The 26,900-nt window shown below is 41.4% G+C and overlaps 1 protein-coding gene across 2 annotated transcripts in view; it reads left to right on the top strand.

Moving 5' to 3' along the window:
* The window catches only part of LOC149233115 (rhodanese-like domain-containing protein 8, chloroplastic), a 355,412-nt gene that overhangs the window by 158,566 nt on the left and 169,946 nt on the right, over positions 1-26,900 (top strand). For both annotated transcript variants that reach the window (XM_089379698.1, XM_089379697.1), the window contains one exon: positions 14,970-15,073. In XM_089379698.1, coding sequence (XP_089235824.1) covers positions 14,970-15,073 — 104 coding nt within the window. The remainder of the gene's footprint in view (positions 1-14,969; positions 15,074-26,900) is intronic.

Here is a 26,900-nt window from a genome sequence, read left to right as displayed (position 1 = left end):
GGAAGTCAGTTAGTCTCGGATCTCCTTCAACCAACTGAGGAAGTGATCTATCTGCCCCCTCTTCTGCATCTGGTATGACCGCAGCTGATTCTCAGGTAACATCTTCCACTGCACAGAAGTATGCTGGTACAATGTCTTCAAGGTGTCCCACATTTCCTTTGCCGTCTCCTTCTCGGCAATATGTTGGACCACATAATCCTTGACCCCATCAAGGATGATGCATTTCGCCTTGGCCATTGCCTCCTCGTACTTCTCATTAGCAATCATTGTTCTCAAGGTGATGGCCTTGATGCGATGTCTATCTAGAATGGACAGGATCCTGGCCTTCTAGATGACAAAGTTGGACGCCCCATCCAGCCTGTCTTGATCCCTTAGTCCATTTATAGTCATCTCTCTCCTCTTCTTGTCGACTCCTCCGAGTCTTTCTAATTCCCTCCGGAAGTTCTCTCTTCAACTCCTGTTGAGTCTCTCTACTTCCCGCTTGGAAGTTCTCTGCTAGACTCCTTCTGAGTCATGATTTCCCTTCTGGAAATCCTCCTACAAATCGTCAAGATGCACCTCTTCGAGCTTCTGTGCATCTGCAACATTGATTTGGATTCCTTGGCTGGAAATCCGTCTCGGTAGCGACTCCCTCTACGTTGGTTTTGCCCTATTAGGTACTGTTATGTCCACAATACCCCACCAACTTCACTCCTCACAACTGCCCACTGCCTCTTTTGCCCCAACAATCGAAGGACTGAGCCTGTAGGCTCTGCGCAATCCTGACACTGGCAAAAATACTCCCTTAGCCAACTGCGTCAACCCTCCTGGTCTCTGCGTGAGTCTTTTTTGCCCTCCTCAGCCTCCGCGTTGGCCTCTCTCTGGCCCGCACTGATGACACAATCCCTTTGCGTCAACCGGAACCCTTCTTCTGTCCACGCCCCAACCTTCCGCAGCCATTTCTAATAGACCACGCAGTCACCTTCGCTCTCCTCCGTAGCCTGCCTCCTCCGTCGAGCTCACCTGCACACATGCACACTAAAACAAATAAAGATTGTTTTCTTATGCATGGGTAGGGTTTAGGATTAGTTCCTTTTTTAGATTTCATTTTTATTGTATATAATTTATTTTAGTTCACATGTTATAAATTTTATTTGATTAACATTTTATTTAGGATTGATTTCTATTTTCGTTTAGATTTTTGAATTAAATTTTTGTCTTAGTTTAGTTTGATTTTTCTTAAGTTAGGCTTTAGTTTTGTTAAATAGAATTTTTTAATGTTTAGTTTTGTTTTGATTTTAAAATAAATAAAAAAATCTCATAAAAAATAATATAATAAAAAATAAAAATTAATAAATCATAAAATAATAAAAAAATTAAAAAAAGCATATAAAAGGTTTTAGTTAGCTTTTAGTTTTTCTTTATCATCTTGGTTTATATTTTATTCATTTAAAATAAAAATTATATATATATATATAAGTTTTTCATGGTATTTGATATAGCTAAATGTGCTTAAAATTTTAAATTTTTACATTTGAAGATTAGCTATCTGAAAGTGGTAACTGGTTAGCATTTAAATTTTATGGTTATTTAAAGTATTTTGTCTTTTGAAAATTTAATTGCTGAAGCATTGTTAAAATATTGTGCGTCTGATGAATATTTTGCATCTATTTTTCGTTATTGCTTGATTAATGCTTATCGTATGCTAGGCACTTCAGTAAGTATTTTCAAGCTATTGTTAAAGGGTTTGTTTCCATTTCTATTTCCCAAGCAGCAAACCAATTACTCAGTTTTCACTTCATCTAGCAAAGGCATTGGTCTTAAAACGTTTAAAATTTCAATCAAGCGCTCAAATTGCCTCGTTGTGTCTCCCAACCCAGCTGGTTCCCATTTGGTCTTCCTTTATCCCATAGGGTCTACCCTCTTTAGCCTAGAGAGACGACTTAAACGGAGAGATCGGGGATCAGGGTGACAGCCCCCAGTCTGAGCATTGTCGCTGTGCTTAGACACTCTGCGCGACAACATTTTTTGGCGCCGTTGTCGGGGATAGAGTTTTTTCTGTCCTTGGTTTCCTCGACATTCGACTCGTTTCTTTCCTCTCGTCCTTTCCTGTCTTTGACTCCCTTCTTTCGAGTTTTTCGGTGTTATACTTTCTGTCCGGGTGGCGACTCCACTTCATATATCATCTGCAAGAGTGTATACTAGAAGACATCCAAGCAGTTTGTTTAATCCTGCTCCTGATTCTGAAAGGGCTCTCAGGGTACGATTACACAAACTCACTTCTCGTACAATTCTTGTTAACCTCGGATAAGAAGCCCACTCTGATACTAGCCCGGTCGAGCACGACATCATGGACATATTCGCCCCGTGTAACTTTGCTAACATTCAGGGTTATCCCAATGATATTCCTAAGCATGGGATGGATAAATTGCCTATGTTTTAGGGAGAACACAATTAGTGCTAATTCACATCTGAAAGCTTTTAGTTTGTGGATGGGTAAGAATGCACGGTCTATTGATTTTGATCATGAAGATGTTAGAATGACCCTTTTTGTTCTAACCTTGGAGGGCGATAATTGAGAATGGTTTACGGAAAAGCCTCAAAATTCAGTTGATTCCTTGCAATTGATTGTTAATGCCTTTAAGGAAAAGTATGGAGATAAGAGAGAAGGAAGACACCTTGTGAAAGCTATCAGCATAATCAAAAAGAGAGAGAATGAAACCGCTGAAGAATTTAATAAAAGGTTTAATGATATTATTAAAGAATTACCTCAAGATTATAAACCTACTGACAAATCTCTTCAATATTTTTATATTGACGCCTTTAGCCCTGAACCTTCCTATGAGTTGAGACGCGCTAAACTTCCTGATTATAGGGATTGTCAAGCTTTAGCGGTAGAGCTTGAAAAGGATAAGGCAACATCTGAGTAGTCTGAGATCCTAGGTTTTGATAGGGGTGCTACAAAACTAAAAGAACCTAAAGGAAAAGCGGTTCAAGAACCTTATAGCGAGCTTGTTCAGAAATTGCTCTAGAAGATCGAAAGCATGGAAATCAATCAAGCGAAATTAACATCTAACCATGCTAAGGAGATAGCTACTCTGCAGAATAGATTGGTCCAAATGGAAAGAGCACAAACGCAAAATTTCCAGCCTAGAAATAATAATAATAATCGAAATAATAATTGGCAAAAGAAGGGTCAATCTAGTGAACAAAAACCTCTTAATTCGCTTACTAATTTGGTCGATGATGCTCCGCCTTACTGTCGGGTTTGTGATGCTCTTCATGAGGAGGCTACTTGTCCCATCGTTAGAAGAATTTTGGATAATGGAATATTTGGGGCGGGTGATCAAATAAATGTAGTGGGTAAAGAGTTTCCTTTGTCTATGAATGATTGGATGGAGGTTAAGGAAAATCGTCGAGATGTTATGCATCTCACATCAACTTTTGGTATAATCAACTTTTGAGATGTTAGTCCTAGTGTGCTAGGTCGTGTCTATGTAAAAGTGGTTTGGGAATAATCCTAACTATTTGGTTAGGTTATTTTATTACAAATTGCTTGATCTGCTAGATGATATTTGTATCGCAGAACTGGGTGGTCTGTGAGGGTCTATGTCAAATGGTTTATCCCCCTTAAGATGTAAAAATGTAAAAATCATGATGTAAAGTGTCTTGAGAGTTAGAAAATGTTTTATCTCCTCATAAGTCCTAGGTCCTATGTGATTCTTCCAAAGGCTAAGTTCGAGGGTCCTTTTAAATAAAAAAATAATAATAAAAAAAAAAAAAAAAATAAAAAAAATATTTTTTTAAATAATAAAATAATAATAAGTCAAAAGTTTTGAGAAAATAAATGCAAAATTTTAGTTTTTTAAAATGCATTTAAAAATTCGACAGATGAGATTAAAAGAAATTTTGATCCTCATCGACAGTCGAGATCACTTTGACATGGATCACTCGACCTAGTCGTTGGGAAATTTTTCTTTAAATAGGGTGTTAGGGGTCATTTGAGATCATTCGATCTGTGAGTCTTGTGTTAAAGAATGTAAAAATTTCTCATTTCCCACCCCGGTTTTCAGTTTCACCTTATTTCTCCAAAGTAGTTAAATGCCCTTTCCCATATCCATACATTCAACAACTGAAAAATAAATTTTGCTGAAAACACAAATTCTGGAAAAATTACAGAATGCTGGAAAATGCAGAAATAAAAATCAGCACATACAAACAGCCATTCAACACATTTAAACACAGTGATTTTTGGTCAAGGTGACCCTGGAAAAACCCCCTACAACTCTTGGGGAAAACTAGTTCGAAAGCTCCTCCTTATTTCTGGAAAATGCTTTTTACAGTGAGAGAAAATATTCAGCAAAAAATCAGCAAGCAAACTTTTACAACTTATCTCGTTTTCCGTGCCTCATAGTCAGCTGGAAAAACTTGCAAACAGCAAAACTGAACAACAATAAATGTTGTACGGCCTCCTCGATTTTTGTGCCAAATTTCAGCCTTAAATGTTGCTGTACGGCTTGCCTAGAAAAGCGTGCAAGCTGCCATAAATACGCTGTACGGATTTCGTCGATTTGCATGCAGAAAAACCAGTAGTACAACTGTACAAATTTGCCTCGATTTGCGTGCCAAGGTACAACCACTTGCTGTATGGATTTCTGCTCGATTTCTGTGCACTTGTACGAATTTCTAGAAAATAGTGCCCAATATCTGCCTTTCACTGTGTGCTATCTCAGCTGTACGGATTTGCTAAAATGCTGCCTTGGAATGTGTGCCAAGCTGCTGCCTCTTTCTCCTCCCTGTCCAGAAATCTCCCTTGCTCTCTTGGTCTCCTTTTCTCAATCTGCTCATGAAAGAATGAACGACCTTTTCCTCCTTTCCCTCCTTTAATCTAACCCTAAGTGACTTTTGGGGAATCCCTAAATCCAATGGCTGAAATAGATTGAGATCTAGGGCTGAGATTAAATGCTCATTTAAATCTCACTTTCTATTTTTTAATTCACCCCACTTTAATAAAGACCCACTTAGTCATTTATTTCCAAAGTCACTTTTCCTTTCTAATTTTACATTGACTTTATTAAAGTCACTTTAAAATTAGACTTTAGTAATTTTATCACTTAAAGTCACTTTTAAATTAGATTTGACTTTATAAAAATTATAAAGTCACTTTAGGAGAAAAATTAAATTCTTTTGGACACTTTTTCCTAGGCCAAAGATCAAAGCTTTAGGGAACCACCTGTCCTCCGGTACCAAATTTCAACACTCCCTCTTACCGAGGAAGGTGTTCTTCACCACACCCATCTTGTCTCTAAAGTAGTCATGCTTGCCCCGTGGTAAGGCTTTGGTAAGAATATCTGCAACCTGCTCATCAGTGGGAATATACTCAAGTTTCACAGCGCCCTTCTGAACAAACTCTGATGAAATGATATTTGATCCTGATATGCTTTGACCTGTCATGAAATACTGGATTCTCCTTGAGTTTAATGCAACTCTGGTTATCACAGTAAATCACTGAAGGTCTCAACGGCTGACAAAATAAGCCAAACAACATCTTGCGAAGCCAGATGGCCTCACAACTACCTAGACCGGCTGCCATATACTCTGCTTCCGCTGAACTCAATGCTACTGACTGCTGCTTCCGGCTGAACCATGACACTACTGTCGAACCCAACCCAAAACAACACCCTGAAGTGCTCTTCCTATTAGAAGCACAACCTGCCCAATCAGAATCAGTATAACTTTCCAATCTCACTCCATCCCCCTGCCTGTAATCCAAACCATAATCCACTGTCCCCGGCAAGTACCACAAAATGTGTTTTGCAGCCACCCAGTGAACCTTCCTGGGCTCACACATAAACTGACTCATCTTGTTGACTGCAAAACAAATATCTGGTCTAGTGTTGACCAAATACATCAAAGAACCAATCAGCTGCCTGTACAATGTGGGATCCACCAACTCAGAATCCGAAGCATGAAGCTTCTTCGAGTTGGTGATCATCGGTGTCGACATGGGTTTACAATCCTCCATGTGGAATCTGCCAAGGATGTCCACAATATACTTCCCCTGCCCCAGGAAGAAATGCCCCTCCTCCTGCCACACCTCCAAACCCAAAAAGTAATGCATTAAGCCGATATCCTTCATCTCAAACTCCGCCGCAAGATCTCTCTTGCAGTGCTCTATGAGTCTCTCTACGCCTGTAATGACCAAGTCATCCACATACAACATCAGAATGAGAGGCTCCTCACCTATCACAATATAGTAAAGGTTTGGATCTGCCTCACTCTTTGTGAAACCCATCCATTGCAATTACGTATCTATCCTGGAGTACCAAGCTCTGGGAGCTTGCTTCAGGCCATAAAGGGCCTTTTTTAGTCTGCACACATGGGACTCCTTCCCATGCACCTCAAAGCCCTGTGGCTGCTCAATGTACACCTCCTCCTGTATGAAGCCATTGAGAAATGCAGTGTTCACATCCATTTGGTGGATCTTCCAACCCATCTCTGCTGCTATCGATATAATGGAGTGGATCGAAGTATATCGAGCCATGGGAGCGAAGGTCTCCTCATAATCAACTCCCTCTACCTGGGAGAACCCTCTAGCCACAAACCTCGCTTTGAATTTCTCAATGCTGCCATCTGCAGCATGCTTTACCTTGTAAAGCCATCTGGAAGTAACCACGGATTTGCCCTCAGGCCTCGGCACCACCTCCCAAACATCATTCTTCATGATAGAAGAATACTCCTCCTGCATGGCCTCTCTCCAGACCTGTTGGCTAGCTGCCTCCTCATAGCTAGAAGGCTCAGAGTCAAGGATGCTGGTAGTCATTGCCATATAACTACAAAACCTCTTAAGTGGTCTACTCTCTCTGACTGGCCTCTTAGGCTCAGCAACAGATGTGGCATCTCTAAAGGTGTCCTGAAGCCACTTGGGCTTCCTCTTCCTTGAGCGTACTTCTCCCATTGGAGAATGAAACTCCTCCTCCTCATCATCATCAGGGGCCTGAACTCCTGACTGTCTGTCTGCTGTCCTCCTCCCTGCACCTGAACCTGTAGAAGCTGAGGTACCGTGTGAACTGTCCATCAGTGGACTCCCTAGTGAATTGCTCTGTGAACTGCTCTGCATGCTGCCTGGAGCACCACCCCTCTGGCTCGGCGAGCCACTGCTCACTGATGGACCTGACATCCTCATAGATGTACCTCCGGATCCTCCTGATCCTTGCCCACTGGATCCCTGTGATTGACTCAACTGCTGCTGAGGGTTTGGTTGATCCAGATACTCTAACTCCCGTGATCTCCTAAAGGCCCTGTCCTCCTCGAACTTCACATCCCGCCTGACAACAACTTTCCTCTGTGCAGGAATGTAAATCCGAAAGGCCTTTGAGGTCTCACTGTAGCCCACAAAGATACCCTTCTCTGTGGTGGGCTCTAGTTTGGTCCTCTTCTCCTTGGGTATGTAGGAGTATGTAATGCACCCAAAGATACGAAGATGACCAATATCAGGCTTCTTTCCAGAAAAAGCCTCCTCCGGAGTCATGTGCCCCAAGGCACGATGCCGACTCCTGTTCTGCAAATAAACAGTTGTGTTGCAGGCCTCTGGCCACAAGAACAATGGCAACCCCTGATCATATAACATGGCTTTGGCAGCCCCTCCGATGGATCTGTTCTTCCTCTCCGCAACCTCGTCCTGCTGGGGGTTGTAAGGAACAGTGAACTCCCTCCTAATGCTTGCCTCCGCACAATAGTCAACAAACTCTCCAAGGGTGTACTCTCCCCCATTGTCCGACCTCAGGGACTTGATCTTTTGACCTGTCTGTGTCTCCACAAGAGCTCTAAACTCCTGAAACCACTTGAAGACCTCACTCTTGGTCTTCAAGAAATAAATCCAGGTCCTCCTGGAGTGATCATCAATGAATAAAACATAGTACTCATATCCACTCAAGGAAACATGAGACATCCGACCGCTCACATCGGAATGAATCAAATCAAGTATCCCAGTCGCTCTGCTGTCACTGCTGGGAAAAGGGGATTTGGCAAACTTGCACATCACACATCCTCTGCAAGTATCAAAGTGATCAGTACTGAAATCTGGCACACCTGTAGTGATCTCCCGCAAGGTCTTCAAGGCTCCATGATACATATGCCCCATCATGCGGTGCCAAATCTCACACAGCTCAGAACTGCTAGCTCTGCTGTCGGTACTACTGCTCAATGCCAAAAGGGGTTGGAATGCAAACTTGTACACCTTTGCATGGCGTACACCTATCACTCTAGCTGAATTAGCTGGAGTGCCCCTGGGATACATCAACACCTGTCCTCCCCTGAACAATACCTCATATCCTCTGTCCTCCAAAGCTTAGATAGATATGAGGTTCTTCCTCATCCCTGGCACATAAAGAACATCTGACACCTTCAAGGGAGGTTTGGACTCCCTCTGAAATGTCAGTGTCCCCACACTGACTGCTCTAACAAGTCTGTCATCACCGAGTACTACCTCTATATCAGTGTCACTCTCTGAAAGCTCTGAGAAGTACTCACGGACTCCTGTCATGTGACGTGAAGCCCCACTGTCCACATACCAGATACCTGAAGATGCTTCGCTAATCAAGGGAAAAGCATGTTCCCTCTGAACCTGTGTGGCAGGTGATCTTGCACTAGAGGACTTACACGCAATGAATGCAAACTCCCGGTCAAAACGATTTGCAAAGTCCTCAACCTCTGCTGAAGCTGCCATGTTTTGGTTCTTCCCCTTCTTCTTCTTCTTCTTCTCCGGACACACAACTGCATAGTGTTCCATCTTTTGACAATTCCAACGCTTCACCTTGGAATAGTCTTTCTGTGTGTTACCCTGTTTACCTTTACCTTTTCCTTTGCCCCCACCATTGCTTGTGGAAACCTGCTTCTTCCCTTTGCCTTTCTTGCCTCCTGCCAACAGTGTTACATCCTCATCCTGCTCAACTGGCTTGGCTGCCCCAAGCTGACCTTTCCTGATCTCTGTCTGAATGCAATCATCCCAAAACCTCTCCCATGTGGGAAGGGTCTCACGTGCACAAACTCCATCAGCAAAGTTCATCCATGAACGGGGGAGGCCATTCATTGCAATCCGCACCAACTCAGTGGGTGGAATGACCTCTCCAACTGTTGCCAACTCATCTCTCACATTAGTAATCTTTGTGAGATATTTAGCTGCACTATCATTACCCATCTTAATGGTCTTCAGTTTCTCCTTTAGGACCATTTTCCGGTTCTCATTGGTACTCTGGTAGAGATTGGACAATGCTGTCTACATCTCATGGGAATTTCTCTTTCCTCTCACATGAAGAATGCAATGGTCTTTGACTCCGTCTAGAATCAGTCTCTTACCCTTGTTGTTCTTTTTATTATAATCAACCAACTGAGTTGCATCAATAGGCACAACAACATGGTTTTGTGTGGTATGCACCATGATGTCCCAGATTTTTGCCTCCTCAAAGATACTCTGCATTCTCTCCTTCCAAACGCTGTAATTAGAATGCCCATCCAACCTATCTTCCACCCTCAATCCCAATGACATCGTGCTGTCCTAAAACTGAAAAATAGCACTGCTGTAGTGAGGATAAAAGTTTAAAACTGTTGTTTGTGAAAAATCAGCTTGCTGGAATTTTCTGAGTGAAAAATCAGCAGGCTGTAATTTTCCTCCTTGCTGTCCCAAACTGCACTTCAGCACTCAAGCTCCGATACCATGTAAAAATTTCTCATTTCCCACCCCGGTTTTCAGTTTCATCTTATTTCTTCAAAGTAGTTAAATGCCCTTTCTCATATCCATACATTCAACAACCGAAAAATAAATTTTGCTGAAAGCACAAATTCTAAAAAAATTACAGAACGCTGGAAAATGCAGAAATAAAAATCAGTACATACAAACAGCCATTCACCACATTTAAACACAGTGATTTTTGGTCAAGGTGACCCTGGAAAAACCACCTACAACTCTTGGGGAAAACCAGTTCGAAAGCTCCTCCTTATTTCTGGAAAATGCTTTTTATAGTGAGAGAAAATATTTAGCAAAAAATCAGCAAGCAAACTTTTACAACTTATCTCTTTTTCGTGCCTCACAGCCAACTGGAAAAACTTGCAAACAGCAAAACTGAATAGCAATAAATGTTGTACGGCCTCCTCGATTTTTGTGCCAAATTTCAGCCTTAAATGCTGCTGTACGACCTGCCTAGAAAAGTGTGCACACTGCCATAAATACGCTATATGGATTTCCTCGATTTGCGTGTAGAAAAACCAGCAGTACAACTGTATGGATTTGCCTCGATTTGCATGCCAAGGTACAACCACTTGCTGTACGGATTTCTGCTCCTTGATTTCTGTGCACTTGCTGTACGGATTTCTAGAAAATTGTGCCCAATATCCGCCTTTCACTTTGTGCTAACAACGCTGTACGGATTTGCTAAAATGCTGCCTTTGAATGTGTGCCAAGCTGCTGCCTCCTTCTCCTCCCTGTCCAGAAATCTCCCTTGCTCTCTTGCTCTCCTTCTCTCAATGTGCTCATGAAAGAATGAATGACCTTTCCCTCCTTTCCCTCCTTTAATCTAACCCTAAGTGACTTTTGGGGAATCCATAAATCCAATGGCTGAAATAAATTGAGATCTAGGGCTGAGATTAAATGCTCATTTAGATCTCACTTTTTATTTTTTAATTCACTCCACTTTAATAAAGACCCACTTAGTCATTTATTTCCAAAGTCACTTTTCCTTTCTAATTTTACATTGACTTTATTAAAGTCCTTTTAAAATTAGACTTTAGTAACTTTATCACTTAAAGTCACTTTTAAATTAGATTTGACTTTATAAAAATTATAGTCACTTTAGGAGAAAAATTAAATTCTTTTGGACACTTTTGCCTAGGCCAAAGATCAAAGCCTTAGTGAACCACCTGTCCTCCAGTACCAAATTTCAACAAAGAAAGCTCTTATGTAGTCATTTTTCATGTGCAATAAAGAAAGACTTTGTTGAAATCTTGTTGGTGTTACTCTTCTGAAAATTCTATAAGATGTTTTATTTTTCTGCATAAATTTAATTTTAGCTATTGATGATAGCTTGATGAAGAGTGATTTTAAACATAGGTATCTTGTTTAGTCACTAGGGTTTGAATGGTAGTTAAATTTCTGAATATGATGGTAGGTATCTCCACTAGCTCTGTATTTTAGTATCGTTTTCTCCCTCTTTGTTAATGGTTGAAGTAAGCTGTGCAGGAAAATCTTGATTTTGATGATTAACAGGCGTTTGGGGAAGTTCTTGGTTGAACCAGCCGACTCTTGAGAAGCATATTCTGAAGAGCCCAGCTAGTTTTGATCCTGGGCTTAGCATTTGAATTTTTCTTGTGAATGCATGAAGGGTTTTCTAAAGCATCTCATAGTAAATTTAAAATTCTGAAAATATTTCTGTGGCATACTGACAAATCTGGCTATTTAAGAGCCTGCAGCCTGTGAATATTGTAATTATTTAGCTAGGGTTTTAAAGATTTCATTATTATTTTGTTTCTAGGCATTTCGTTTTTATCATTGCAGATACAGATTTTGAAATTTTTTCAGGGTTTCCATCAGGCAATCTGAAGCAGGAAGGATTTAAAATTTTGATTAAGTTTTTGGACTATGGGTCTGTTACCTCTGGTTTAAGTTTCTCTGCTGCCCAAGATCGATTTTTTTTTAGCCTGCTCCGTCAAAACACAACTTCATTTCACTGCGTTATTCCATTACACCCCTCACTGCCACTGCGGCTATCTGCGTCCCTCTCATTCTGCTCGCGCTGCTCTTGCCCTCACGCAGTTCCCTCCACCTGTGTTGATCCAGCAACTCACGTTCTCATCCGTCTTTGGTTTCTCACCAATCCGCTGCTCCACCCACGCCTTCCCCTTTGACAACCTGCATAGCTCCTCACGTGTCTCGCAGCTCCCTCTCGTTCTCCTCACTGTCAGATCTACGCATACTTTGAAACCATCATGCTGCATCTCCTCTCGTCTCTGCGTATCCTCCTCCGCTTTCTTCCATCTGCCCGCATCCTCTCCTTAATCCACTACCCCTCCATCACTGCATACCCTCATCTCCACGCCTTACCAACGAATAAGCCAAACACAGTCTTTATTCTGCCCGTCCTCTCTGCGTTTTCTCTTCTTTCTGCTGCCATCACGCAGCTTTTCCCAACTGGATGTAGTCCTTCATCATTGCCCATCCTCGGTGCTGCTACCCCGTTCTCCAAACCCGCGAACCTGCACACACACAACAACAACAGTCCACGCTCCAACCTTCCGCAACCATTTCTGATAGACCACGCGATCACCTTCGCTCTCCTCCGTAGCTTGCCTCCTCCGTCGAGCTCCCTGCACACACGCATGCTAAAACAAATAAAGATTGTTTTCTTATGCATGGGTAGGGTTTATGGTTAGTTCTTTTTTTAGATTTCATTTTTATTGTATATACTTTATTTTAGTTCACATGTTATAAATTTTATTTGATTAACATTTTATTTAAGATTCATTTCTATTTTCGTTTAGATTTTTGAATTAAATTTTTGTCTTAGTTTACTTTGATTTTTCTTAAGTTAGGCTTTAGTTTTGACAAATAGAATTTTTTAACTTTTAGTTTTGTTTTGATTTTAAAATAAATAAAAAATCTCATAAAAAATAAAATAATAAAAAATAATCTCGATCAAAAAGAAACCTAATGCGATGTATCCAGAAGCTAATTTACATAAAAATTAATAAATCATAAAATAATAAAAAATTAATAAAAAGCATATAAAAGGTTTAGTCCTTAGTTTTTAGTTTTTCTTTATCATCTTAGTTTATATTTTATTCATTTAAAATAAAAATTATAGAAAAAAATATGTATTTAAAAAAAAAGAAAAGTTTTTCATGGTATTCGATATAGCTAAATGTGCTTAAATTTTTACATCTGAAGATTAGCTATCTGAAAGTGGTAACTGGTTAGCATTTAAATTTTAGGGTTATTTAAAGTATTTTATCTTTTGAAAATTTAATTGCTGAAGCATTGTTAAAGTATTGTGCATCTAATGAATATCTTGCATCTATCTTTCGTTCTTGCTTGATTAATGCTTATCGTATGCTAGGCACTTCAGTAAGTATTTTCAAGCTATTGTTAAAGGGTTTGTTTCCATTTCTATTTCCCAAGCAACAAACCAATTACTCAGTTTTCACTTCATCTAGCAAAGGCACTGGTCTTAAAACGTTTACAATTTCAATCAAATTTTAAATATCAATCAAGTGCTCAAATTGCCTCGCTGTGTCTCCCAACCCAGCTAGTTCCCATTTGGTCTTCCTTTATCCCATAGGTTCTACCTCCCTTAGCTTAGGGAGACAACTTAAACAGAGAGATCGGGGATCAGGGTGACAGCTCCCAATCTGATTGTTGTTGCTGTGCTTAGACACTCTGCGTGACAACAAGCCCCAATTAAGTTGCCTAACCCATAATGAAACCACCTGCCATTTACATGCAATATCTAGTGCTACAACTTACGACATTAGGTACATTTAATAAGTTTTGCATTTAAGTGAACCAAGCTTGCAAGTTTTGGGCAATGTGACACTTCATGCAAGGTTCCTCTTCCAAAATTGGGCCTTAGTAACATAATGGTGTTATCTCTCTAGGTAGAAGTGGCTAAAAGACGAACCTATTAGGCGTTCCCAAACCCCAAAGGGAAGTCACATGAATTCAGTCCTCCCTTCAATCGATGGGTATGTGAATAATGATGGAATGAAAGGGGGAAAGAGGCCTCAGGGCCAAATGCCATGGTCAAACGGGTAGCAACAATAAAGAAATCCACATTTAGGGCAAACAAATGTGAGGAGGGAGCAATCATGGATGCATGGGTTACCCCGACCTTTGTTTTTCCACCCCTTTTTACCTTTTGCTTTTTCTTGCTCTTTCTTTATATTACTACTCAAAAATTTAAGAAATGAGAGCATGCTTTGAATGATGTGTAGTGGTGGTTACCCCCTTACTGGCGGGGTCGTTCATTTCCCACCATGGGTGGGGACATGCAAGGGTTCTTTTCTATGATGTGATAGGGCAACATGGCCGAGGAACTAGTTGATGGCCATAATGATAAGAGATAGAGCTCATGCTTGGCTTTTGTCCACGTGCTAATGTTAATGCCCCGACCATCTTTTGCATTTTATAATTTCTTTCTTTTTGTTTCTTGCTTGTGGCCACGACATGCTTTTTTGCTTTCTTTTAGCTGCATCAACCTCTTGGGGCAACATTTCTAGGTTTGACCTAGATATGTGGAAAAGAGGAGGGGGTGTGCTAAATCCTAGTGGACCGGGAGAAGGGAGGCGGAATAAGGGCTCGTAATGTATGGAGGGGAGTGATGATAGGTGGAACACACTATCTCAATCATGGATTCCCAAATAGTGCCCCTTCCTAAAGAAATAAGCCTTTTGAGGCGGTCCCACTGGAATAGGATAGAAAATTAACCTCCCATTTAAGGTGAGGGAACAAGACTACAACCAAGATCCTTCTTTCTCCCAAGTCACCCTACAATACATTCCAAATGCCCAAAATACAAACAAGCATAAGCACCCGAATGCAAAATGAATAAAGTACCTTTTGGCCAGAAGCCCACTTTCCAACATGTGATCCTGACAAATGGGCGGGGGTACATATGACTAATGCAGGTGGTAGAGATATAAATGACACATCACATTGGCTACTAGGTGGTCGCCGGCTGGAAGAGATGAAGAAGAGAAAAGTTTCTCCTAGGTGTCACTTACTTTTGGTGGGTAACATAGCTTATGCATATATTTTCTCACCCCTTTTAATCTATTTAGAAAAGTAAGAGAACTCGAATTCATGATGCTCCTGAATAAAATCAACATATTTGGTAGTAGTCGAAATTTTGTTTTACTGGTGGTTTGCTGTCTACTTTATCAGATTAAGTTTAGGGGTTGAGCATTGGTGAGTTTCTGATGAACTTTGTTCTTTTTCTTATCAGAGAAACATTTCAGATCCATTGGCAGGAGTGGACAAAGCAAGTACTGATATTATGATGTATTGCACGGGAGGAATTCGTTGTGATGTTTATTCTGTTATTCTAAGGTAATACTTTTGTTTAGATATACGGTTTTTTAATTTTAAATACTTGTTACTGTAGTGGGTATCAATCGCAAGAGTGAGTAACTATAAATAGATGCACTTTAATTTCCTTAAGAGTGTGGGGAAAGGATGCTAGAATACTGTTGGCCATTGATAGCAATTTTCACAGAAATCACATTTGAATTGGTTGTCGCATATCACTTCCCAATAAAGGTAAATGGAGAGCATCATATTGGCATTACATTTGATACTTTACTCCATTAGTATTTGTTATTAAGAAGGGTCATATTTGACCCATCTCATCATCCTGTCATACCCTGATTATGTTGGTCCTGAAGAAAGATGATATATGGCACATGCCTATGACTCTTGTGTTCAGAAAATCAGAGTGAAGTGCTGTTACTGAACTTCTCAATCCTTGTGCTCTACCTTTGTTAGAACAATAAGATGGATTTTCAGAACAACACCTTGATTTGGATCCAGAATAAAATGCAATATTGACATACATCTGACCATACAGTTGCCACACAAATACATGGGATACAAAAATTAAAATGCCAAAGAGACTAAAGTTTTGCACTAACAATGTATAAGTTTATGACTAATTCCAACAAGACCCAAATAAGGAGAAGCTTAAACTTCGGTGTAAACAAGGTATTCATAAGCTGCTTAGCACCAAAGGAGGATAAGCTAGGACAAGAAACTGCATTGGAGGTTGAGGTCAAAATCAAATGAAATCATTTTGGGCTATTTCTTAAATGTTGCTTATTTAATTAACTTGTATGGTTCTGAGGTGTCAACCTCAAATTTGACAAAGAAAGGGACTTTATTAATCCTCATGATGCTAATAGAATATTCACATTGCAAAAAGAATATTTGAAATGAAGGTGTTTTTGTTATGCCATTTACCATAGCTAGGCCACGAAGATGCTCAACTGGGATTGGGGTGATAGGTGAATTAAACATAAAGGAAATGAATGAGGAAATACATTAAATTAGTGGCCAATAAATATGATTGGGCCTTGTTACAGCTGTTGAATTTCCACAACCTTGGGTCTAGGTTAGAGTCTTAAAATCACTGATGCTACGAAACCAAGAATTTCAACCATAAACTACTTTGCACCACAGAAATATAAAGCAGTAAATGACATATGCACAATATACACAGTTGTGAAAATTCTATCACTGCAACAATTGATTTATTTTACCTACTTATTTTCCAATAAGTTATTTATGAAAATCCTTTAGTAAACATTAAAATAAATTTTGCTGTAGATATCACACCATAATACAGAAACAAACACATGCACAAGAATCAACACATCGACACGGATGTTTTGGACAACAGTCCCCGGAAAAACCCAATGTGGGAAAACTGGTACAACAAGGGAGGATTTTATTATTCAACAATTCTTCAGTACAATTGGGTGCCAAACTACCTTACCCAATAGGGAGAAAATTCTCTAGCACTTCTCCAAGTCTTTGCATCAGCCTGGCTAACCTCTGCGTGGCTCCTAGACCCTCTGCGTTAGCTCCTGCCTCTCTGCGTCAACACTGGGCCTCTCTGCATCACCCAAGCAGGCCCTCTAGTGACTACGCAGTCTACTGCTTTTGCGTTTGCCTCTCCAACCTCTGCGCTGGTCTTCTAGTGTTGTTCCCGACTCTCTGTTCCGTACGTGCTGCCTCCTGCTGCTCTCCAGATCGCTAGTTCGAATTTCTCAGCTAACCCCGCTCCAGAAATAGAACTGACTAGTCTCCCTTAGTGTGTTCTCCAACTGACCCTCAAGTCTTTTCTTATACTTTTCTCTTTGGTCCATCAACGACTGAGATTAAATATCTAATCAATGGCTAAGATTACATTTGGCTTGATCCATGACTTTTGAAATCTTCTAACCCAGTTTTATATTAATACCCATTAATATTTTTTTTCCCTAAGTTTAGACTTAAAAACTCCATTAAAAATATTAATTATTTTAATATCTCTCAAACCGGGTACAATTTGTCCAAACCATTTTTGAGTCTTGGAGATCTCATTCACTTAAGCCTCTCCACCAATTTTCATGGCTAGAGCACATTCGATGCTACCCCAAATCAACACTGCCTCTTAGCGAGGACTGTTCTCTAGTAATACTCCTAACTAAGCATCACTCTGATTATCCGGCACTGGTACTTGTGCTGATGTTAGGCCTCCCTGCCCAACATCCTCTGCACTGCAGCATCCTGTATCGCTGCCCATGGCTCTGCCTCTACCACTGCTGCATCTGTACGATAGCTCCCTCTGCATCCATGCTGCCACTGGTCCTTTCTCCCAACACTGCATCTTCACTGCGACTCCCTTTGCACCCGTGCGGCTGCTGGTCCTTCTTCCCAACACTGCATCTGCATTGCATCCTCTTCTCATCATGTTGCATTGTGCTACTACCAATGTTGCACTAATCATTATCGGGATAATATCGGTGCGAGGAAAACATTGGAAAAAATCGGTAATAATCGGGAAAAAATCATTTGGTACAAAAATATTCATTTTTTTAATATCTAAACCATCTACAACATAAAATAAATACATTGACACATAAATATGATAAAAGAACTAATATATAAGATGTTTAATATCATTTCTAGTGCTAAAATCACACAACAATGAATCATGTCCTGAATAGTAAGTCCTGACTCCTAAGTCCCAACTCAACCTCAAAATATCAACAAAAAATATAATAATGTATCTCATATCATGAGTCATAATGTCATATACAATGAAATGAACCAAATAACTAAAGTCTAATACTATTGATTTCCTTTGCCCCTCTAGATGTAGATGTCAGTGGAGTTGGCAGGCCGCAGTAGACTATGGAGTCTGCTGTGCTCTAGAAGCTGAAAAACTAGGCGCTACAGGAGGTAGACCACGTCCTCTACTTGTGACAGGGGTAGCTTGGGTCACCTCCTCCTAAAAAAAAGTAATTTTTTTTTAATATTATTATTTTATCCCCACGGTTTTTTTTCCAACAAATCACGATTTTTTCGAAAAAATTGGGCAAACATTTTTTTCCAAGAGTACTAAGTGCGATTTTATCTTTTTGCTGAAAAAATCGCGAAAAAACAATAATATCGTGATTTTAACAACATTGGCTACTGCTGACTGCTACTGCACAGTAACATCACCCCCATTTCTGCTACTGAAATGGATTCTTTATCATCCCCATGTTTTCCCCGAAGTAATCAAACTTTGTTCTTCCAAGGGCCTTGGCGAGGATGTCTGTCACTTGTTCTCCTGTAGGAGTGTAGCTCAACTGCACACCTTGTTGTTGGACACAGTCTCTGACAAAGTGACACCGAATGTCAATATGCTTTGATTGATCATGAAACATTGGATTCTTAAAGAGCTTGATGCAACTCTGATTATCGCACATGATCCTGGTCGCCTCCATCTTTCTTTTGAATAGGTTCACAAGCAATTTTCTAAGCCATATGGCCTCACACGAAGCTGTGCTCATAGCCATATATTCTGCCTCAGCTGAGCTCAGAGCCACAAATCTCTGTTTCCTACTGCACCAGGAGGTCATTCCTGATCCAATGTTGAAATGATACCCATAGTTACTTTTCCGATCCACTGAACTTCTTGCCCATTCTGCATTAGTAAATCCACTCAATCTGATATCCTTACTCCTGGTGTACAAGAGTCCATAATTGACTGTTCCCTATAAATATCTGAGAACATGTTTGGCTGTTGCCCAGTGCGCGCTCTTCATCTACACCATGAACTGATTAAGGGTGTTGACAGCGTAGCAAATGTCTGGCCTGGCATTGACCAGATACATCAGGGACCCTATAAGTTGCCTGTATAAGGTGGGATCAACATCCTTGTCTTCTGATGCATGAATCTTCTTTCAGTTGGTTATCATTGGAGTAGCCATGGGTCTACAGTCCTCCATCCTGAATCTTTTCAGGATTTCTGTAGCATATCTCCCTTACCCAAAGAAGATATCCCCTTTTTGCTGCCAAACTTCCAACCCCAGGAAATAATGTATTCATCCCAAATCTTTCATGTCGAATTCTGTGGCTAGATTCTTCTTGCAGTCCCCTATGAGCCTGGATAATCCAGTCAGGAAGAGATCATCCACATATAATACTAACATTAGAGGCTCATTCTCTACAACCAGATAGTAGAGATTTGGATCTGCGTCACTCTTGACAAATCCCATTTTTTGCAAGTAGCCACCGATTCGACCATACCATGCTCTAGGTGCTTGTTTCAACCCATACAAGGCTTTTTTCAATCTCCATACATGAGACTTCTTCTCATGTGTCTCAAGACCCTCTGGTTGTTCAATGTATACCTCTTCTTCTATCACTCCATTCAGAATTGCAGTTTTGACATCCATTTGATGAATCTCCCACCCCATTTGTGCTACAAGAGATATCACGGTTCTAATAGATGTATACTTGGCTACTGGGGCGAAGGTCTCTTCGTAGCCAATTCCTTACTTCTGAGCATACCCCTTAGCCACAAACTTGGCTTTGCATTTTCTCAACACTGTCGTCTGCAGGGTATTTGATCTTGTAGATCCATCTCGAACCTACCATTGATCTGTCTGGAGGCCTTGGCACTACCTCCCAGACATTGTTCATCATTATGGAGTTGTACTCCTCTACCATCGCATCCAGCCAAACCTAATGTTGAGCTGCCTTCTAAAAACTGGCAGGCTCCCCATTCTGAGCTACTAATGCTTGATATCTATCTGGTTGTTTTCGCTCCCTCTTATTGTTCCTTGTCGCACTGATGAAGTCCTTTGCATCTCGAAGAATCTGGCGAATTTCCCTGCACGTTCTTCCTTTGCCAGCAGGTGCTTCTGTTAGCTCCTCCTCATCCTGTGATTCCTCCTGACTCGAGGAAGAATTCTTTTCTTCCGTTGGTTGAAGAGGTTTGAGCAACGATTCCTCTTTTGACTGCTCCCCGGAAGGCATTTCTCGAGATTTTCTGAAAGCCTTCTCCTCCGTGAACTTCATATCTCGACGAACTACTACCTTCCTGCTCCTTGGAAGATAGATTCTGTATGCCTTAGTGTTCTCGCTATATCCCACTAGATATCCTTTCTCTGTAGTTTGATCCAGCTTCTTTCTCTTTTCCTCGGGTATGCGGGAATATGCGAAGCTCCCAAATATCCTGAAATGACTGACTTCATGCGTCTTCCCTGTGAAAACTTTCTCTGGATTAATCTTGCCCAATGCCCGATGAGGAGTTCTATTCTGAACATAGACTGCTGTGTTGCATGCTTCTGCCCACAGGAATTTTGGCTTATCCTGTTCATACATCACGGCCCTAGCTGCTTCTACAATAGTCTTGTTCTTTCTTTCTGCTACTCCATTTTGCTCCGGATTGTAAGGAGCTGTCCACTCTCTTCTAATGCCCTCCTTAGTGCAAAAATCAGTGAAGTCCTTATCGACATACTCTCCACCATTATCTGAGCGCAAAACTTTTATTTTCTTCCAAGTCAGATTCTCCACTAGAGCCTTGAACTCATTGAATAGACATGAAACCTTGTCCTTGGTTTTCAAAGAATAAATCCAAGTTTTCCTTGAGTGGTCATCAATGAAGGTGAGGAACTACTCGACACCACTAAGAGCTTTAGTGGACATGGGTCCGCAGATATCTGAGTGTATCAATCCTAGTACACTCTTGGCCCTATTTTTACTCCTAGGAAATGCTGCTTTGGCATACTTTCCTAGAGCACATCCTCTGCATACATCATCTCGTTCCGTACTAAGACCCGAAACTCCTATTACACCGCTCATGAGAATTCTCAGAGCCCCATGGTGCAAATGTCCCATTCTTTTGTGCCATAATTCATTCAAATCCTTGTCTCCATGACTGCATATTAGTGGCATTGGTGATTCTAGTTGTAGTCTGTACAACCTATTATTTTTGATCCCGATTTGCACTTTCTTTTTCCAACTCGTGTTTGACGTACACTTTTTCCTTGATGAAGAAAACGTCATAGCCTTTGCCTTGAAGTTGTGTCACGAAAAGTAAGTTGATCCCCTTTCCTGGTACATGTAGCAAATTGGTAGCGCAAAACTGCTCTCTTGTTTCTGTTTGAAAAACTATGGTATCTCTCCCTACTGGAGTACACTTTGCCTTGTTCCCCATGGTGATCTGAAAGTTCATCTTCTCCTCCTGATAATTTGAGAAACATTCCCGGATTCCCGTCATATGCCAAGAGGCTCCATTGTCTATATACCACACCTCTCATGATGTAGAGCTAGTCACACAAGCCACTTCTGCTTCCAACCTGGAAGCCAACATAGAGAAATTGAAATCACTTTCTCTTGTGCAATTTTCTGAAAATCTGTGCGAGCCTTCTGACGTAGATGCCTCGGCATCATGGTCTCGACCTACTTATTTTCCATTAAGTTATTTATGAAAATCCTTCGGTGAACATTAAAATATATTCTGCTGCGGATATCGCATCATAATACAGAAACAAACACATGCACAAGAATCAACACCTCGACATAGATATTTTGGACAACAGTACCCGAAAAAACCCAATGTGGGAAAACTGGTGCAGTAAGGGAGGATTTTAATATTCAATGATTCTTCAGTACAACTGGGTGCCAAACTGGCTTACCCAATAGAGAGAAAATTTTCCAGCACTTCTCCCAGTCTCAACGTCAACTTAGCTGACCTCTGTGTAGCTCCCAGGCCCTCTGCGTCACCTCCTTCCTCTCTGCATTAGCACTGGGTCTCTCTGCGTCACCCACACAGGTCTTCCAGTGATTGCGTAGTCTGCTGCCTCTGCATCTGCTTCTCCAACATTTGCGCTGGTCTTTTTGTGCTGTTCCAGACTCTCTGTTCCGTACTTGCTGCCTCCTGTTGCTCTCTAGGCCACTAGTTCGAATTTCTCAGCTAACCCCACTCCAGAAATCAAACTCACTGGTCTCCCTGAATGTGTTCTCCAACTGACCCTCAAGCCTCTTCTTATACTTTTCTCGTTGGTCCATCAACGGCCGAGATTAATTCTCTAATCAATGGCTAAGATTAGATTTGGCTTGATCCATGACTTTTGAACCCTTCTATCCTAGTTTTATATTAATACCCATCAATATTTTATTTTTCCTAAGATTAGACTTAGGAACTCCATTAAAAATATTAATTACTTTAATATCTCCGAAACCGGGTACAATCTGTCCAAACCATTTTTGGGTCTTGGAGATCTAATGTGCTTTAGCCTCTCCACCAGTTTTCATGGCTAGAGCACATTCGATGCTACCCCAAATCAAAAACAGTTTTAAACAAAATTGTGCAATATGTACAATCCCAATCTTCGATATATTAAACCAAATTCTGAATAATACAATAGTCTATGGTATATAAGATACAATGACAATCTTCGCTGCAGCGTCTATGTCGTATCTCGTCCTACCGGTCCTTCGCTTTTGTACTAGTCACTAGTAGTACCCTAGTCCATCAACGCATTTACAGTTCGAGACTCCAAGAGGGCTGCCTCCTATCACTGTTGCAAGTCACGTTTGCTACAATGAACGCGAGCTCATCAACTGCTCTCTAGGTAGGCCTAATTCTCGAGCTCCAGTCTGCCAGGCTAGCAGCAACTTTCGTCTATCAAAGTGCTGCACTTCGGCACCAAAACTTCACCCAACCTTCAACTGCTCTTCTTCCCTCAAGATAGCTCATCTAAGGCTACTTTGGGTAGCCAACATGCTGCCCTCCAACAATCCTATGGCACCCAATACTGTAACTGTAGAATCTGCACCAATGAAGGCTTCACGATTACCCAATCTTGCGTCCAAATTGGCTCCCACAGGAATCTCAAGTTTGATCCAATTCTGGTCAACAAACTGTGACCCAACAGTCCTCCTAAACGTTGTTGTTACACCATGCTGCTGCTTCTGCAATTTTGATTAGGGCACAAACTTCAACCCTCAACCTTCCACGCAATCAGCAAAACAAACCTCTTTAGGGCTGCGGTCCTCCAAGAGAATACCCCTCCAACCTACGCTGCTCCTTTTTGACCCCAAACACAGCCAATGAGACAACCTAGCTGCTAGCTATGGCTTGCGGCCTAGCACAACAACTGTTCTAGGCCTTCGGTACCCTCAAAAGCTCCTCCAAACCGACCCTAAACAACTGTGTTATGCTTCTATTCTCCTTGGCTTGGCTGCCTACCTTCTTTGCACTAAACCGTACCTAGAAACAACCCATACAGATCTGTCCTAGCCCAAGAACAACCTTAACCAAACGATGTCACCTACAACTTCTCCTACGCTGTCTAGGAAAAAATCCGTTATGTTGATCTTTCTCCTTTTCTGCTGTGGCTAGGCTTCTCTCCACACTGAGTTTTCTTTAGAGGATGTGTTGCCCAAGATGGATCATCAAAATGACTCAATTCGTCCTCAATATATAGCCTTTAAGGCCTCTAATGAATCACATGAAGAGACATGTCTTTTGGATTTTACTTCAAGTCAGCGTACTTGAAAAATCCAATAATAATTATGTCAACTTCAAAATTCAATTTCTCCCAAACGACAACTTGAATTCGGACGATTTTCAATGTGTTGGAATTTCTTTTTGGAGCACTATCATCCTCATCCATCACATGTCATAAATCCATCATTGTTTTGTCCCAAATCTCGATGGGTGCCAAAACCGCATACTTGGTTCCAAGCCCACAAGCTGCCCTTGTGGTGCTTTGCCATCCAAACCCTGAAGCCTAGGGATTGGAGTACCTCCCAAGCTACACAAATTAACACTCCCTCTTAGCGAGGGAGGTACTTCCAAGAATAGGAAGTATCTCGTCATCATCATCATTGCTCGCAACACTTGCCCAACTCTTTGTGCTCACAATCGCAACAATTCTTGTACGGTGAACTATGCCCCTTTCGGAAGTGTCATTGTCACTGCTGGAAGCAACTTGCTTCTTCTTCATATCTTGTAACGTCTTCCACTCTTTCCATGATTCTTTCTTAGCAGTTGTAGGAGCACCCTTGCTCACCACTGACCATGTGTTTATTTGTGGTAGCATCGGATGTGTTCTAGCCATGGAAATTGGTGGAGAGGATAAAGCACATAAGATCTCCAAGACCCAGAAATGGTTTGGGGAAATTCCACCTAGTTGGAGAGATATTAAAAGAATTAATATTTTTAATGGAGTTGCTAAGTCTAAACTTTGGAAAATTAAAATATTAGTGTGTATTAATATAAAACTGGGTGAGAATGTTCTAAATGACATGGATCAAGCCAAATCTAATCTTAGCCGTTGATTAGAGACTTAATCTCGGCCATTGAGGACTCAACTGGAAAAGTATAAGAGGAGGTTTGAGGGTCAGTTGGAGATACACCAAATTGATCAGTCAGTGCGATTTTCAGGAGCATGGTTTGTTGAGAAAATTCGAACTTGTGATCTGTTGCAGCGAGGGGCAGTGAGTACATAGTAGAGAGGCAGAGATAGTGCCAGAGGGTTAGCGCAGTGACTGAAGAGGCTAACGCAAAGTAGTTAGAGATACATAGAGATAGCAGGAGCTACGCAGAGGCAAGTGGGGACTACGTAGAGGCTAAGGGGCCTGCGTGGGTGACGCATAGAGCCAAATCGCTGATGCATAGAGCAAGGAGGCTGACGAAGAGGCTTCAGGAGTCGAGCTGAAGCTAGTAGCGCTGATGCAGGGTCAAGAGGAAGCGATGGAAGGATTTTCATGGGATAGACTAGAGCTGAGACACTGAATATCTGTCTCCGAGAAGAGGTATTACTTCCGTGTAACAATCTCTGTTGGGTGAGCCATTTCTGGCACCCTAGTTGTACTCAAGAATCTGCATAATAATAAAACCCTCAGAACTGTTGCACCGGTTTTCCTGCATTGGGTTTTTCTGGGGACGATTGTCAAAAAATAACGGTGTCCCTTGTGTGTTTGTCTCAGTGTTTCAGTTGTTGATCTATATATGAGTTAAGGTTGCATTTTTGTTTATTTTAGTATTTATATTTATAAATAACTCAATGGAATAAATAAGTAGGAGAAATTGTGAAAATTCTATCAACGCAACAACTGGTTTACTTTACCTACTTATTTTCCAATAAGCTATTTATGAAATTCATTCAAGAAACATTAAAATAAATTTTGCTCTGGATATCACATCATAATACAAAAACAAACACATGCACCAAAATCAACACATCGACATAGATATTTTATCCCCAAAAAACCCAATGTGGGAAACCGGTGCAACAAGGGAGGATTTTATTATTCAACAATTCTTCGGTACAACAGGGTGCTAAACTGGCTTACCCAACAGAGAGAAAATTCTCCAGCACTTCTCCCAGTCTCAGTGTAAGCTTGGCTGACCTCTGCGTAGCTCCTAGACACTTTGTGTCAGCCCCTGCCTCTTTGCGTCAACACTAGGCCTCTTTGCGTCACACACGCAGTCCCTCCAGTGACTGTGCAGTCTGCTGCTGCCTCTGCGTCTGCCTCTCCAACTTCTGCACTGTGTTCTGGTGCTGTTCCTGACTCTGTTCCGTACTTGCTACTTCCCGTTGCTCTCCAGACCACTAGTTTGAATTTCTCAGCTAACCCCGTTCTAGAAATCAAACTGACTGGTCTCCCTCAATATGTTCTCCAACTAACTTTCAAGCATATTCTTATACTTTTCTCCTTGGTCCATCAACAGTCGAGATTAAATTTCTAATCGACGACTTAGATTAGATTTGGCTTGATCCATGCCTTTTGGACCCTTCTAACCCAGTTTTATATTAATACCCATCAATATTTTAAACTTAGGAACCCCATTAAAAATATTAATTATTTTAATATCTCCCAAACCGGTTAGAATCTGCCCAAACCATTTCTGGGTCTTGGAGATCTCATGTGCTTTAGCCTCTCCACCAATTTTCATGGCTAGATCACATTTGATGCTACTACAAATCAATGTTGGCATTATGTTTTCTGGTATGACTGTATGTTACAGATGTTGTACTTGATGGCAACTCCAGTGGTAAAGCTCTCAGTTTGATGAAAATTAAGAAGGACGCAGGCAATCGGTTCAGAAAGTGTGTCCCCGCAGGTATACCATGCAGAACCCGCGTCCAAGGACGCAGGCCAACCGTTCAGGGGGTGCGTCCACCCAGTGCACACATTTCAAGGCAGAGAAAAAGCACGTGGGGGCTTCTTGTGTGGTATCTAGCCGACGGTTTTGTGTTTCTATGGTGTCGGCTCGTGGTATTGTTCCATGTTTTGAGGAGGAGCTTGCCTATATAAAGCAAAGGAATTCATTTGGATGAATCATTGTCTTTGGTTGAATATCTTATTTGGTGAGATCTAGTCCAGATCTAAGAGGGCGAATCTTCTAATGGACTGTGATCTCTATGGCGCATGATCAGATCTGTAGATCTGACTGTTTGGGTTAGTCCTGAAGTCTTCATATCATTTATATCTGAAAGGACGCAGGTTCAGTGAAGGGCAAGTGCGCCGGGACGCAGCGCAGCAGAGAGAGATCTGCGTGGGGACGCAGGGCAGACGTGGCTCAGGTGCGTCCGGGATGCAGCTCAGTAACGAGAGATCTGCGTGGGGACGCAGGACAGACGAGGTTCAGGTGCGTCCCTGAGGTAAAAGGCGCGGCGCGATAGTATCTCTGGGTACGTCTTTGGGTTAACAGGACGCGGCGCGATAGTATTTTTGGGTGCGTCCCTGTAGAAAAAGACGCAGTACAGTTGAAGGAACAGTGCGTGGGCACGCAGGGCAGCAGAAGGTTAAGTGCGTCTGGTCGCAGGCCACAGAAGGGAAAACTGCGTCTCTGTTCTGTTGATTATATTTCTCTGTTGATAAGGTG

The sequence above is a fragment of the Pinus tabuliformis genome, chromosome J (genome assembly GCF_031772625.1).
Source record: "Pinus tabuliformis cultivar Carrire ecotype Pingquan chromosome J, CPIR1, whole genome shotgun sequence".
Taxonomy (NCBI): domain Eukaryota; kingdom Viridiplantae; phylum Streptophyta; class Pinopsida; order Pinales; family Pinaceae; genus Pinus; species Pinus tabuliformis.
Note: the sequence above shows the minus strand (reverse complement) of the source record. Positions and strands in the feature narration are given on the sequence as shown.